The 17,112-nt window shown below is 41.1% G+C and overlaps 1 protein-coding gene across 2 annotated transcripts in view; it reads right to left on the reverse strand.

Moving 5' to 3' along the window:
- The window catches only part of TSPAN5 (tetraspanin 5), a 169,285-nt gene extending 152,409 nt beyond the window's left edge, over nt 1-16,876 (reverse strand). The window contains exon 1 of one of the 2 annotated variants that reach the window (XM_045820391.1): nt 16,343-16,876. In XM_045820391.1, the coding sequence (XP_045676347.1) occupies nt 16,343-16,423 (81 nt within the window). In that variant the 5' untranslated portion in view covers nt 16,424-16,876. The remainder of the gene's footprint in view (nt 1-16,342) is intronic. The other variant, XM_045820393.1, reaches the window with a different exon arrangement.
- Between the last annotated feature and the right edge of the window lie 236 nt (nt 16,877-17,112).

The raw sequence follows: 17,112 nt of genomic DNA on the forward strand, positions 1-17,112 counted from the left end.
AATGATCAAAACTATAGACAATAAAAGGACAAAAATACATATCAACAATTGAATCTTAAAAAAAAACAAAGCAAACAAGAACAGAGACAGAATCATGGATATGGAGAATAGTTTGATAGTTTTGGTGAGGGGAGTGGGGGAATGGGTGAGGAGGTGAGGGGGTTAAGAAGTACAAATAGGTAGTTGCAGATTAGCCATGGGGTTGTAAAGTACAGTACAGGAAATAGAGTAGCCAAAGAACATATATGTTGACCCATGGACATGAACAATGGTGGGGGGACTGCCTGAAGGATTCGGGGGTGCTGGGCAGAGCGGGGGTAAAGGGGGAAAAAACCAAGACAACTGTAATAGCATAATCAATAAAATATAATTTAAAAAAAGGAAAAAATTTCATTCCTTTCAGTGTTCACATTCAGTAATAAAAAACAAATAGGACATATGTGAACTCATAATTATGTTCATCACCACAGAATCTTCAAACACCTAATAGCTTGTTTAAGTGAAATATGAACAATATCAGAAATGACAAAGAATTTCAAATAATATCTATGCCATCAAGTTTAATCTACTCAATATGCAACTTTATGTGCAAATTAATTGGAAGCCTGTGTGTTTCTGCTAACTTAAAAGCCACATATGGAATCTATATAAAGCAGTTTTTGAGCCTGCTCATTCCAAAGCATGAGAGTAATACATAATAAATAACCTGAATACTTACTCGACATAAGCAAGGTTGATGTTAATCAAATTGACTGCACCAAAACTGCTTAGCAAAACTAAATGGCGCCAAAGCGCTAGGTCCTGGAAACTTGGGCAACTGGCAAGCACACAGCCTACAGACAGTACAGGCCAAATGCAACTTCATCCTAGTTCAATGCATAAATGGTAAACAGATGCCTTCTCTGCCATTGTCCCCTCCACACACTCTCTCCACGCAGCAAGGCAGGGCGAGAATGGCTGAGCCCACTGAGCTCCCAGAATAGCAGCTGTTCCCTGCATTAAAAATTGGGAGTTCTCTTTAGAATTTTGTTTGGAGGGAGAAAGCAGACTGCGGGGAGGTAAAAGAGGGAAGTGGGAAGAAAGGTAAAAACTAGAGGGCTTTTTAAGGTCCCTTTTAACACATAAATTCTAAGATTATATAATCTGGACGGCAAAAAAAAACAATTAAAAGATAGTTCCAATAAGTGGGCACTAAAATGACCCACAAGAACATGGAATTAAGTATTTGCATTCCTACTGAAAATAATTCCAACCTGCTGTTCTTTCATCAGCAGCTTAACCTTTTAAAAAGTGAGAAAGAGATATAGCTTTCCTAAAAGCAAAAGGCCCTGTCTTCTCAATTTGGAATTAAAATCACAGAAAGAAGAGAGATGAAAAGAGGAAAATTCAATAGAAAGGACGCTTAAAATTTAAAAACTGTACTTGAAAGGTTCTTAGGAATAATTAATGATATCTTAGTGCCTCCAGCTAAAATGTACTAATTTCACTGCTCAAAGAGTTTATTTTCCAATCTTCATCTAAGAACAAAAACTGCAATAGTCTATTTTTCTGCTTGTGGCTTAGTATCTAAAACTGATCTCTGGTTTTTATTTTTAACCTAAAAGAAAATTTCATTTAGTTTGCATATTTATAGTAGTATGTACAGTGATAATAAAATTTTAGTCTTTTATGCAAATGATAATTTTTAGAGGTCAAACAGTCATTTAGGTAACTTTTGTTTTTCCAAAGAGCACATTATCTCCTTAACAACAACAAAAAAGATTCCAAAGACATAGATGAATACATAATATGCATGAAGACTAATACTGATAATATGTATTTTAAAAATATAAGGATATATATCAATGTTTAAATGGAACATATACATATTTCACAAAATAGGAAAGATATTTCACTCCTCTTTTTAGTGACCCCCAATCCTTTCATTTCTAAAATATTGATTCCGCATATTTTTAAAAAGATGAGTAAAAGGCTATTTTTGCACCTTTTATGTAATAGTTTTAAATCCTCACCTGAAAGCAACTTTAAAATTCTCAAAGCACACAGCAAAAACATTAGGCATTATTAAATCTTACAGATTCAGAATTAAAAGTGAAAATGCCACATATAACTGTATCATCTAACCATCTCTTCATTCAATTTATTCTTTCAAAAACCAATAGATGAACCTAAAAGAACAGGTATCAAAGAAACACTATTTTCATTAGGATTCCAGTTATGAGATTTTAAAAAAATACTAAGTAGCATTTCTCACATGACATGGCATGTAGGCACCAATAATAAAACGTGCTCCAAAAGGTCTCAACTACATTTTTTTTGTCTACATAAAGGTCATAATGAAAAACACTGAGCTAGGAGTCAGGTTTTTTGAGTTGTTTTTCAGTTACTTAACACTGTAACTCCTTTAGATGTACAGGGTTTCTCTCAAATGACTAAAGCAGACTTATTGATTTTTGTTTTGGTTGTATAAAATGATATTTATTCACAAGGTATTTGTTCTGTATGTTGAAAACCGTCTAAATGTTATCCTGAGGGGAACATGCAGGTCAAGACAGAAGAAACGCTAAAGGTAATGATGGAAAAGCACGTTTTTCTTTTATAAACTTAAGTAACTCAGGTTAGCTAAAATCAAATCCCTGTAAGTGACTACAACTGAATCTCTACAACAAAATTTTGATTGTTTTAGGGTATTTGCTCACAGCTCTTAGAGCATTTGTCTAAGAGTTTCCACTTTTACTACAATTGAACCAAAAGAATTACTAGAACCTGTGGTGAACTTCTCCAAAAAATGGTGTATTGATGTTGCTGAATTGTTTTTACAATAGAAAAGCATAAGTGTCCTATTAGAAAAAATGTACCAAATAAACAGACTCATTCGAAAATTTAACACAATCAATAGTAACTCAAGGAAAGAGGAGAGGAGCAGAGAACAAAAGTCACTGAGATAGATTTCCTAAGTCTTTAAGGTTGACTTCCTGTAGCCTGAGATACAATTTTCCAAAGTATTTTCATTTTTAGACCTAAGATGTCGCTAGCTACTCACTGGGCCTGGTGTGGGAAACAGTTCAGAAATGGGGGATGCCCCTCTTTTATCACTGGTAAGAAGTAGAACCTGGAGTAGGCAAAAATTTCAACACATACACCCACCCACTTTACTTCTCGAGATTCATCCATCTCACTACCAGGCTTCAGCTTACAAATGCATGCCTTCCTGTGAATTACCTGAAAGTAGTGTTCCCCAAAGTGTGATTCCCTGGTGACCTGGGGTGCCAGAAGAGACAATTTTAGAATATAGCATTAAATAACTTTGAATAAGAAAGTCATTTCCTGTTCTGCTCTTTTAATCCTCTGGTCTAGTCAAGGAGAAAGTCTCCATGTGATGCCAGGATGTCGAACACTCTGCACACTTGCTCACCTCCACAGCAACAAAGGAAAATCTGCCTGACTCAGGCTTGCCAGCAGGCACCAACAGCTACCTAGAAGTTAATAAGCCATATTATTGTCATTGTATGCATTGGAAGAGTAATATTTTTCAAGTTTCCTTTTGAAAGAAATGTATTTAAGCTTTAAAACGGACTCAATTTAAAAGAAAATTAGTTTGAAATGATCTATATCCTCGCAATTCAAAATGAGATCAGTGGACCAGCAGCTTCCACCTCAGCTGGGAGCTTGTTAAAAGTGCAAGATCTTTGGCCCCTCTGATGCCTGTTCAGTCAGAATCTGCTTCTTAAACAAGATCCTGGTGTGAATCGTATGCTCATTGAAATCTGAGAAACACTGGGGTAGCCCAAGAGCTCATCCAAAACCATGCAGGCAGTTTGCAAATGACCGAGCACTGAGATGCACAGCTACAGATCATCAGGGGGCTCTCCTCAACACTCCCGGGAATCAGGTGGAGGAGGTCAGGACAAAGAGCAATTTGAGCTTCCCCAATGGGGATCTCAAACCATCAGTGGATTGTGAGATCAATGAGTGAATCTAAACCAGGAGTGCTGGGGATGTAATGGGTAAGCTAAAATCACTTTAATACGATCCTAAAATACCCTGTCATGCTACACGGATCATTCTTTTTACCCATGGATACTATAGTAAAATTCTACTTAGCCATTTCCTTCATCCGTCCTTTACCACCTTCGAGGGCTGGGGTTTTCTGCACACCTGCTGCATGAGAATGGTGACAATGCTCTTGCCCTGGCTTTTCCTCCCAGGGCTGAGTGCAGTTATGGAGAAGGTTATGCTCAGAAATAGGACAGCCTGGGTCTTCTGCTTCAGGTGATAGTACTAGAGGCAAAATATCACAGCTGTCCATGCATCCCACTAACACCCCAGAGGAGAAGCCAGGCAGCTGCTCACCCACCGAGATGGGTGACTCATTTAGTCAATGATCCAGGTAGTTCAGCCGAAATCCTGGTTGTGCATCAACTGGAAGAACACACAGGGAGAAGTGTGTGGTATCTGTATCACTGACTTGATGATCGCCTTCGGAACCTAAGGAAGTTGTCTGAAATATGTGAAGTAAAACAATGACCAAAATATGCAGGACTTGTGATACCACAGAAGCTAAAAAAATAGTTACAGCACTCTAGATAATTCCAGAATATCCAGACTTAACAAATGTTAATAAAATGTTTCCATTTCCCCCCAGGTGCTTGGCCAAAACTCAACTTCCTAGTACAAAACACTAACATAAGACAGTTTGGTTTTGCAAAGAAAATGAAGAATGAATCTAACTGGGTAAAGAAAAATGGAAAAATTAACCACAAACAATAGACACAAAGTCAGAGTCTGGTATCCATGATAAGAATTACATGCCATTCATTTCAATGAAAAGAACATTGTGAACATTTGTTAGATCTTTCTTCCCTTTAGTTATCTTGAGAATGTACTTACGTAGGCAGAACGTTAAAGAGAACAAACAATATATGTGACAATGTAAGATTATTTTAATGGTTCTGAAAGAAATGAAGAAAAACAGCCAAAAGCAATCATGGGTGTTGAGGAAAATAGGATAATAATTGCTAATACCTCTTGCTTATTCCAAGCAGTTTATACATATTAACTCCTCCAATCCTCATGACTTGAGATAGTGTTTAGGCCTTAATACTACTATTAGTAACATTAACACTAAGCTAAGAGTGTCACTTTGCAGATGAGGAAGAGGCAAAATGCAAGGTAAGTAACCTGTTTGAGGTCACAACCTGGAGCAAGGAGCAGCTAGGTAAAAGTTCACACATATACTCAGTGTCCAAACTCCTTCCCACCTCCTGCCTCACACAGGAGGCTCTAGGATGCTCACGTCAGGATGAGACTTTTCTCGCTCTCTAACACTGTAGTCTACAAAGCACTTTCCTGTAAGCCCAATGACTGTGCAGGAAGTTAAGGAGCTGGACCACACGGATCCAACTATACCTTAAAACAGGAAATCAAAGTTTGGGCATTAATGCTTCAATAGTGATTAGAACTACAATACTTAGAATTAAGTTTTAAGGCTGCTTCAGGGGAAATATTAACAGTTGGGGGAAATTTTTGTTGGAAGCAAAACATTATACTTTGAGAAATGCTTCAGTCAATATTCCTTTTATTAGGACTACTTAATTGAGTACAAAGCATTAAAATAGTTGGCTTGAAAATTTTTTAGAGCACCAGCTGTTCCCTCCAGATTTTTAGAAATTTGAGCTTTAGTGCCAAGTATAATTCAGAAAAAAATTCCAACAAGTAAGAAGAGCCCTTTGCCTTGTGATGCTTACCTAAATTGTGAACAGGAGCTGGAAGAGCTCTAGAACGTCACTGTGATCTCAGTGAGGGGAGCCAGCATGTTTTGTCATCCACTTCCAAACACTATTTTATTATTCTGGTTGGTAAGCGCATTACTTAAAAATTATACACTGCATTTCATAATTAACAAACCTGTACGTACTGGGTTGGCCAAAAAGTCCGTTAAGTTTCCAAACAATGGTTCTAGTAGTGCTTTTGTCTTTAATGATGGTTCTAGTAGTGCTTTTGTCTTTAACATCATTTGAAACAATTTTGTTAGATTGTATTGTGACAGCTGTCATATCAACATGCATTTTTTTAGAAGTATCAATTATGTAATTTCTGTGCAGCCATTGTAATATTGAAGATGGAAGAAATACACATTTTCAGCATGTTATGCTATATTATTTCAAGAAAAGCAAAAATGCAACTGAAACACAAAGAAAAGATTTGTGCAGTGTATGGAGAAGGTGCTGTGACTTATCCAATGTGTCAAAAGTGGCTTGCAAAGTTTCTTGGTGCTATTGACATTTTGGCCAAATAATGCTTTGCTGTGGGGCTGTCTTATATACCTGAAGCTGTTTAGCAGCACCCCTGGCCTCTACCCACTAGAAGCCAATAGCAGGAGATAGCTGACATACTCAAAATATCCAAGTCAATAAAGTTATTGGTGAAAATGAAAAGTGTGTCTTTTTATTTTATTGAAAAAACATAACAGACTTTTTGGCCCACCCAATACATACAGATAATATCACAGTGCTAACCATAGGGTTGGTGTGCCATTCAGGGTTTGTTTGTTTTTCACTAGTGATGATGACCATGTCCCACTACAACATCTCATAGAGATAATTTAGATTTTTATTCAAAATTTTATTTCTTTCAAGACTTTTACTTTAGAGGCCCAGCGATAGTCCGACACCTAATTTACTTTTTAAGGGGGTAAGGGAAAAGAAGACATCAAGATAATAATGGGAAAATTCATTATACATATACTGAATATTCTACATTGAAACTTTCCCTTCTAAAGAAAACTGACAAATATCAGGGCTGGATGTCGTGTATTTGCTTCCCTGTCAGCTCTTGGTGACAGCGCTGCAAAATTCCACGTGCAGGAAGAAATGTCCCCACTGCGCCATCACAGCGCAGCGAAGTCACCGTAACTGCCGTGGGGTGCAGGGAGTACTCCCTTCCCCACAGCTGAGAACAAGGGTGCGGAGGCTGAGGGCCCAGGAAGCCCCCGGAAACGGACTACAAAGCAGAGCGCCTCGGGGGCAGGGAGGCTGGTTTCTGAGGGAAGAACAGTTGGCTGCCCTGCATCTGTACTTAGACCCAGTCCACTGCGCTCAAGTGTGCAGGGCAACAAGTCCAAACAACCAAAGTGCCTATTTTGTCCTTGTTCCTGTTGAATAGATAGCTTCTATCCCTATCTGACGCTAATTTTTAGCATACTAATTGCAGCTCAGGTGGTTCTCTTTAGCAGAGATTTTCTCATTTTGTGTTCAAGTTTGCCTTCAGGTTTAAAAATAAACTGGCATTTCTGGATTAAAAAATTCCACAAGGGATAAAGTGGGCCACACTATTTTTTTTCTCATAAGCAAGGAACACTAGCTTCACGTGCTGGTGAAATCAGCCACCCTTTGGTCAGAACTATACACCACCCACTCCCACACCCCAAGTGTCCCCCGCAGAGAGCCATGGGAGGAGATGCCACAGCTTGCCCAGAAAAACAAGCCAGAGCTACTCAACCTCAGCTGAGCATCAAAATCACCTGCGGGGATTTAAAAAACAAAAATCACAAATACCAGGGCCCATCCCAACCTACTGACTCAGATCCCCTGCTAGGAAGACTGAAATTTCCTGACAACTTACTGTGTATGCTGCTACATCTACAGAGGGATGAAATATCAACCAGTCCTATACGAGGCACCCCTAGTCAGTGAGAGACTTCCTATGCAGAGGAGAGAAATCCACACCAGAAACAAATTTTTTTAAACATGCCTGACCATGAAGATTAAAAACTATCTGAAGGCTACAGTGGTGATTTTCAGTTGTTTGTTTAAACTGTAGACCCCCTTTTCTTTTTCAAGCAAAACCCTCATGGTATCCCAGAATACCAAACCCAATGGCTGACTTTTTCTGGGGCAGAGAGGTCAGACACACTCCCATTCCAGCCCCTGCACACTCAAGGAAGCCTGAGGCAGCTGGTAGCACAATTTGAAAGCCACTGACCCAGAATAAGACATCTAAATGTTTAAATATGTAATTCTAAATTCAAATAATTAACTAGAAAATTAGGATTCTGATTAGCACTTAGCTTAGGGAGATGGGTTTAAGAGAAGTTCACCTGAAAAAACAGGGGAAGGTTTCACTACACTAGAAATTCAACATGAGCCGACAATGCTCTCTGGCTGTGGGGAAAAAAAGCATGAGCAGTGTCGCCTGGGTTCATAGCTACTCTCTGTACTGAGACATTTACCTTTTACAAGGCACCTCCACAAGCGTGATCTCAATGGAAAACAATTCTACAAGCAATCGGAATTACTTCCCCCATATTGTAGGTGAGCAACTGAGGAACGAACTTGTGACAAATCAGGCAGTAGCAGAGACTTCTGCCGCCAAGTCCAGCACAGCCTGGAGACTTAAGGGGGAGTTGGAGAGTTAACGCCCCACAGATCCCTGGATGGTTGAAACAGCAGGTAAAGAATGTGTTCCATGCCCTGGCCAGGTAGCTCAGTGGGTGGCTTAGAGTGTCATACCGATATACCAAGGGCATGGGTTCATCCCTCGTCAGGGTACAGAGAAGAATCAGCCAGTGAATGCGCAAATAACTAAAAAACAAATCAATGTTTCTCTCTCACCCCTTCAGCTCTCTCTAAAATCAATAAATTTAAGTATATATATTTTGTACAAGACTGTGTTCCATTCCGATTGCTACACTAATGGAAGTGTGTCCAAATGGGACCACCAGCGGAGTACCGTGACCAGGGCAAAGAACAATGTGGAAACAATGAATGAAAAACACACAGAGGAAGAGCTTTTAAAGATATAAAACAGAATGTTTAGGAATAACATAATGGCTATTTTTAATAAACAAAGGGCTATGGAAAAGGGAGGTTAGTCTTATTTTGTACTACACACATGTAACCTAGGTCATTCCCCTTCTCCTTGCTGAAAAATTCAGTCCTAAAGCCATTTTTGGGGACCAAGCATGATGGGCCTTTGCTCAGGAAGTGGTACTGGGAGGGATGTGGAAGTCCCGAGCAGGATGTCACAGCCTGATCGGAGTGAGAAGGGTGGTCGCACTGGGGTGTGCGTTGTGGCATGGCATGTTGGAGCACCAGCAGGTAAGGAGGACAGCCACGTGAGGGGCAGGGGCAGCAAGGGGAGGCTGGCTGCCTACAAGAGCTTTCATCAAATCAGTGAATGGTTAAGAGTAATGGGGGCCAGGAATCTCACTGTCAAAGAAGGTAGTTACGAATATGGAAAGGAAAAACTGAGAATCTACACTGTGGTATCAGATAGGGATCTGAGCTATCACTGTGAACTTTTGGTTTCCAAAATGTGTAACTAGATATAGAAGTGAAGATATAAATGTGTGTATGTATGCATACATGTATATACATACACATATTCCATAGTTCCATCCGAGAGATCCCAGGCCTGGGGATAGCCTCATAGCAATGAGCACACTTAACAATCAGATCTTGCCTTCTAAATACCATTTTCCACTCAAAGGAAGCAAGGTTCCCTGGAGAAATGGCTGATACATAACAGATGACACAGTAAATTACAAGATGAGTTTGGAACACGCTGTTCTACCGTAAACGAAGAAGCACTCAAAGGATGAGAGGAGTTAAGGGGCACTGGGGGCATTCCGAAAAGACTGCTTCTGCTGCCAAACCTGGACCAAAGGGAACATCAAAGTAAGTAACAAGAGTAACAGTTGAATGAAAACACACTGAAAGGAAGAAAATCCTAATTTCTTACTGAATAAATAGATCAAAAATTTGATGAGGAAAGGGCTATTTACATAGTTTCAAATTAACTTACCACAGAATTACAAAAATTACCAAAAGAAAAAAAAAAAGTAAAGAGTGACTTTATGGTGGAGAAGCTTGACAGACAACACCTTAATCAAGTAACCATCATCAGTAGTGGCACAAACAAAAATCAGTGCCACCTGAAGCCAGCTGGGAAAGCCTCCTAGCTCACAGAAAACATACACTGAAGTGTTGGTGTGACAGCCATCCTACTGGCAACTGTCTCTCAAATGATTCTGGATAAAAACTATCTGTACCACTTGCAAATTTTCTATAGGTGTGAGATTATTTCAAAATAAAAACTAAAAGTCAACAACAGTAAATTAGAAGGATAGAAGTTACAGGAAAACAGCCCTGGCTGGTGAGGCTCAGTGGATTGTGTACCAGACTTCGAACCGAAGGGTTGTGTGTTCGATTCCAGGTCAGGGCACATGCCTGGGTTGTGGGCCAGGTGGCCAGTAGGGGGCGCATGAGAGGCAAACACATTGATGATTCTCTCCCTCTCTTTCTCCTTCCCTTCCCCTCTCTCTAAAAATAAATGCATAAAATATTTTTAAGAACAAAAATAAGAAAAGAAGTTATAGGTAAATAGATTATATCTGGTTTGAGGATGGATGAAACACTCTAACAATTAAAGTGGTCCAAAAAGAGATCCATCCTTAGAAGTGTTGACAGAATGTTAAAGAGAAATACTTCACTGAATAGGAAGTTAGAGATGATGTATTTTATAATGATTTCTTCACTCAGCAAACATTTATTAAACATCTACTGTATTTCAGACAATGTGCTAAACATGGGCTTATGACAACGACTGAGACACAGTCCCTGCAGCTGAGGCCACATAATCCAGCAAAGCATGATGATCTGGAAGTTAGAAATTTTAAGACAGTCTTTGGTGTTAAAATAGAAAGAAGCATGTGACTCAAGGACATTGTCTTTAATACTCCAATTTTCTTTTATGAATTTTTAATAGATGACATAATAGTTTATTTTTCTATCATATTCTTTAACTACATTTTCATCCTAACATTTTTATGCTTGTGGGTGGTGTTAATTGAGGCATACTCAAAAACTTTATCGCTTTTCAATTATGAACAGATGTAAGTAACTAGATGTTTTATTCTAAAATAGCAAGCATCTTCTAAAATAAGTTTCAAAGGAGAAGCTAGGGCTGTAGTTACTGGAAGAGACTTAACACTCCAAAAATGAAGCCTGACACGTTCTTCGGCGCCTCAAGAGTCGCTTCACATCTCTGTACTCCAGTTTCCTCATCTGTCATAATAAGCTTGTTAGATGCTTTGAGATGCATAGAAGAAAGACATCATAATTATAAAGCTCTGTTCAAATACAGATTGTTTTCACGTTCTGCCAGGGACTATTATTGTGGTCATATTAAGACAGAGTGATCCATCTAAATGAGCTCACGTTGGCAATTTTATGGTGGGTGGAGCATTATTTGATTTTCCAACTTTTCCCCTTGGCTTCATTTCAGTCAGTCTTCCAGGCATATCATCAAGTAGGAATGCTTCAGTGCCTTCTCACTGACCCAGGAGTGAGCAACCAGACTAATCAAGTAAGTGTTCAATTACTTCCCCCACTGAGGTCTGTACACCTTTCTTACAGTTTTCCTGTATGACACTTTCATAACCATATTTAGCTTTCTCCTACCATCTCCTTGTAATTCAAAAGGCAGTTTAGACTTCCATATGGTTGCCATCGGAGCTAACAGATGTCTAACAAATTAAAGCAAAAATTATGCCTTATAAACTGCTGATGTATCATCATTCGAGAACATCTTAAAATTTATAGTGAATCATAAGATAAGGCTTCCTACTTGATGCCCCCCAAGGTTCCTTAAATCTCTCTACTCTCTGAATTTAAGCCCTGTGGAAACAAATTAGGTACAACATTCTGCCATCAACCTAGGATAAACCTCCACTTAAAGACATAATGTAGTATTTGCAAGCACATCAAAGAGAATTTGGCCTCAAGTATCCAAGGCTGTTCTAATCCTTGTATAGCAAAGAGAAGAGAAAAATGAATCACTTAGTTCTTCCAAATCATTCAAAGTATCCACTGATCCATGAGACTTTTTTCTAACAAGTGATGATTAAATCTACAAAATCCATTAGCCTCATCTCCTTTTGATCCAAAGGGTATCATTATTACCTGGTAGTAATAATGCCAATGTACCACCAGGGCAAGGTATTCTAGAAATTGTGCCCTGGCTGATGTGGCTCAGTGGACTGAGTGGTGGCCTACAAACCAAAGGGTTGCCAGTTTATATCCCCATCCCAGGCACATGCTTGGGTTGCTGGGCAGGTTCCCAGTGGGGGGCATGTGAGAGGCCACACATTGATGTTTCTCTCCCTCTCTTTCTTCTTTCCTTTCCCCTCTCTAAAAGTGAATAAATAAAATTTTTTAAAAAAATTGTAAAGTCTATAATGGAACTAGTATGAAATCTGAGATAATAACAAATAATCGTATTCACCTTTTAAATATTGAAACATCATGCTTGCTAATACATTTTCTCATTCAATCCTTCGATCTATAGCTACATTAGATAATGTTACTGTTCCCTTATAAACAAGAATTTAAGGCTCAGTACAGCGGACTGCATTTTCCAAAGATGGCCACAACCCACACAACCTAAACAAATGTCCATCAAAAGATGGAATTCCTTTCTTCACCCTCTTAAATTGAGCAGGCTCCAATGCATGGTTTAACTGGTGAAACAGATGAAAGTGACAGTTGGCCAGTTCCAGGTACAGTGTTCAATGGCTGGAGCTTCTTCCATCTCAGAGATAGGAAGAAGCCATGTGTAGGTACTCCAGCCAAGGACCCTGGCTGAGCTCACCACAAGGCACTCCACCCCAGCTGAGTCTTCACATAGTTCCAGCCCTGGCCATGTCTCCCTGCCACCTCGGGAGAGGTCCCAAGGGCCAACTGCCCAGGTGCGCCTGGTCAAATTACAGAACTGTGAGATACTAACAATAAAGTTCAGCTTTAAACCACTAAGTTTTGGGGCTTTGTTATGGAGCAACAGATAGCAAGAATATGGAACTAATGTACTTGTCTAGGAAAAGCTCAGATTTACAACCAGAATCCAAAAGAGTCCAGAGCAAAACATCTGTCAATGGTGGGTGATGGGATGTAGGGATGCAGTACCCCAAAGACACAAGTGCAAAACAATACTTCCTTTTTCTTCCCTCCCCCCTTCCTGTCCCTACACAGCCTCAGGGTTTTCTGAGAAATGTCACAGTATGGTGACACCCTCAATAATAGCAATTCCCTTCTGGCTTGAGTTCTTCCAATATAAAATAGGGATAATAAGATTTTCCCCCACCACCCTGTGATAACTAATGTGAAAGGAATCTGTACAAGATGTTGACTTTGTTACTCAGAATATCATTACAACTGTTATATAAAAGGAATCAGATTTTACACAAGAAACTCTAACTCTAATGATAAAAATATATTTAATGACTCAAAGGACTACATTTAAGATTCACAATGGGCACAGGGGAACATGCCTTCTATACCAATAAATGAAGAAGACAAGAAGAAATTTTAAAAAGATTTTTTAATGAAAGAATCTTTGAGGAAGAAATAAAATAATAAAATTGATCTTCAGACAAGTCTCAGTAGAAGGTCTATAATTTAACAAACATCCCAATATGTGTTACTTTTATTATATATTAGGGCCCATCACTAGAATTTTTTTCCTCAGCATATTGGAACTCAATAGATTTATTCTTTTTCAGAACCAGAAAGAGCCTTACAACTCATCCAATTCCTTCATTTTAACTGCTGAGAACTGAGGCTTGGGACAGTTGACTGAGTAGCAAGAAGTCAAACTACTCATTAGTAAGAAAACCAAACTCTTAGTGCTGGTGCTACTATATTTTCAATTTTTATTTTACCAGAATTTTACCTCCAAGTATCTTCAATGCATTTCAAATTTATTCTAGCATTTCACAGTGTGAACATGAAAGATTAGGAAACCACACTCTCTGTTATCAACCTCTTCTTCATAACTGTATAGCCGTGCCAAGCCTGTCCTTTCTGGAAGTCACAGGGAGAATGTTGACTCTGCACAGGGCACAGGCATGCAACTTTACAGACACAGGCTGCCAAGTTACTGACCCCCGTTCTTCCGTCACTAACCTCTTAGTCGGGATTACTTTCATCACATATCATGGTTGCCTTCCTGTTGATTGCCACCAGAGACCAGGGTACTGAGAAACTGGGAGGCTTAAATATGGGGTAATTTTGAAGCAGAGAACAGGATGGGAAAGATACGGGTGTGTGGGAGGGGGTGGTTATCTCAGCAGAAAACTTCAGGCAGAGAAAGAAGTAAGAGGATGACTTGAAAGCAGAGTAAAAGAAGGGCCCCTATAAGAAAGGTGTCTACATAACAATTCTTCCTTGGGCATCACATTTAGTTCCAAAGCCTACATCTGCTTTCAGACCTCTTATAAAACTTCCCCCAGAGATGAAGACCTTCAAAATCAGATAAGATGTGGCTCTATTCTGGAACTCTCTGTGCAAGCACTCTGCAACTCCTTGAAGACATCCACAATTCCACAAGTTTTGCTACAACCTAATCCACAGAAAATAGTAAATTTGCCTCTGTGCACTGTATAAAATTATACCAAGCTGTCAGGAAAACAGGCCCAAATCCCTTTATTTCTTTCTACCTCCTGCTATGAAGATGCAGAGAAAGTCCCTGGATGCTTTCTGTTGCCTGGCAGCTAAAATGTGCAACTTTTGGAAGCATCCAAGTAGAATCCAAAGGACTAGGCTCACTAACCCAATATAGTCCAGTCACAGTTCCGTAGTCCCTGACTCTCAAAGTCAAGAAGTTTCGAGTTCAGATAAAATCAAAATACCTCACTGAGAAATGTCACTACCCACCACTTTTAAACCCAGCAGGGGTGGGAAGAAAAAAGAAGTAAAGAAAGAAAATAATTTGTTCTTCCTATACCTGTAACAGTGTTTATAGGGAGGGGGGTGACTGCTAACAGAAATGTATACAATCGCTGGCAAAAAAAAAAAAAAACCCTCTGCCTGTGATTGACTGCACATTATATTCATTTATGTGTCCCTCTCATTATCTTAATCATCCCTGAGGAGAGATGACATGCTGACACAGAAAGTGGCCCCCAATCCCTTCCATTTTCTTTGGCAAAACATGTATGACCAATACAAGATACTCCTATAGAAAACAGAAAATAAAAATAGCCTGGTAATTGTTTGGTAGAAAAAAAATACAGAGCTATATTGACAGCTATTCTCATAATGTATATGTTTGTGGCAAATTGCCAAAATTAAAGGGAATCAAAATAAATACACCCTGTGTTCAGACTGCTGTGAATTATTATTGATCCAGCCTTTGCATTATTGTTTATCTCACACTGAATCTATACTGGAACAGCAACTTATAGAACCCCCCAGACAGCCACCATTTCTACTTCCCATGGGGCAGGGGAGTGCCTGGTAAGGAAAAAGATGGGTTGGGATGGGATTGGATGGGATGAGATTGGGAGGAAAAATAACACGGTCTTTGAACCGGTTTTCCCTGGCCCTAGTGAACTCTTTGTCTAGTTGCTGAACACGTTTGTGAGATCAAGGAAAAGAATCCAAACAAAAGAGTAGGCGTCCCAGCCCAATCACAATAGGTGCCAAGCACATTGTAGGGCCAGCAGAGCATGGTTTGAATCTTGCGTTCAAGCATTTGCTCTCTCGGTACCTCCAATAAAACATGTCTCGCACTCCTTCTCCTTTGCATTTCCCCAAAACAGCCCGCTCGATGTCACTCCTTTAAAAAGGGAGACGAGAGGCACGAACACATGGAAACAAATGTTGATCGTGTCTTATTCTGACAGTAATATATTTATAAATAAATGCATCCACCTCATGCGCCCACTGTCCAGTCCATTATGCAAAAAGGAGCGTTTTCCAGCCGAAGGGGAAGAGCTTGCAGCAAGCGTTATTTACATGAACATTACAGAACCATATACCGCTGCATCTGCATCCTACACAAAGCCCGAGATGGTGCAGGAAGATACACGCTGAGCAAGGCAAAGACCAGCCGCGGCAACACTGAGCCAAGCCCTCATCCAATCAGAGCCTTGTGAGAAGATGGACCTCAGGGTCTGCTCTGCCCGATTAGCCTTCCCCATTATGACACCACGCTCTGCCCAACATCCATTTCCCACCGAGAGCAAATTTAATTCGTGTGGTTGCTCATTTCTCAAACTGCCGAGACCTTTCTTTCATCTGCATCCCCTAGTCATCCCTTAAAAAGCCACCCCAAGGCCTGGGTGCTCCCTCTAGGGCTCGGTTTTTCTTTTTTACCTCTTCTCATTCCTATAAAGGATGAAATGTTGCTCCAACACACAATCTGGAGAGGCTGAAAGCAAATGCCTCTCCAAGCTTCGGCACGTGCCCGAGGGGCTGCAAAAAGTAAAAACAGCAAACAACAGGGGAAATCTTCACGAATCGATCAGCCACGATAGTTGAAATCCCAAAGAGCTCCAACTTACCCAAAATATGACATTGAAGCCAAATATGAAATATTTGATGCAACAACTGACTTCAGGACCCTTGTAGTGCTTCCCGGACATCCTCTGGGTTCATGAAGACACTTGCCCCGGCAGCCCGAGTTTGGAGCCCCGGAGCACTGGTGCTCGGAGCAGCCCGGCAGGGAGCAGGGGCTCGGAGACGCCGCTCGGGGCGGCGGCGCGGCGGCCAAGCTGATCCACGCGGGGTCCGACCGGCGGAGAGCGGCTCCTGTACCTCCAGCCCCTGGCACGCTGAGGCCGCCGGAGCCGGGGTGGCCACGAACGGGCAGGGAACCCTCGCGCTGCAAGCCCGGAGCCTTGTCGAAGCCGACCCCGAGCACCAGGCGAGCGCCTGCGTCCGTCCGCCAGACGATCTCTCCGTCGGTCAACGTACGGGCTTCAGGCAAGCGCGGCCGCGGCAGATACTGGAGGGGACGCTACTCGCCTGCCCGCCGGCTCCAGCGCGCCCTCCCACCCCTCGCTCCGCCCGCTGCTCGCTCCACCCGCTCTCCCGGTCACTCCTCCACCCACGCCCGCAGCTCCGCCCGCCGCCTGCCACCCAAGCCTCACCGAAGCGCGCGCGCGCATGGGCTCGGGTGCTCGCGGGCGGCAGTGGCACCACGTAGCTGCACTGCCGCCTCCTACCACCGCTCTCTGCTCCGCCCGCTCTCTTTCCCCGCCCCTTCTCTGGCGGAGCGAGCACCGAAGACCCCCGAGCGCTGCAATGGGTACTTGGGGAAGACTGCAGGCGG

This window comes from Phyllostomus hastatus, unplaced genomic scaffold (assembly GCF_019186645.2).
Source record: "Phyllostomus hastatus isolate PE091 unplaced genomic scaffold, TTU_PhHast_1.1 phas_scaffold_39, whole genome shotgun sequence".
Classification (NCBI taxonomy): Eukaryota; Metazoa; Chordata; class Mammalia; order Chiroptera; family Phyllostomidae; genus Phyllostomus; species Phyllostomus hastatus.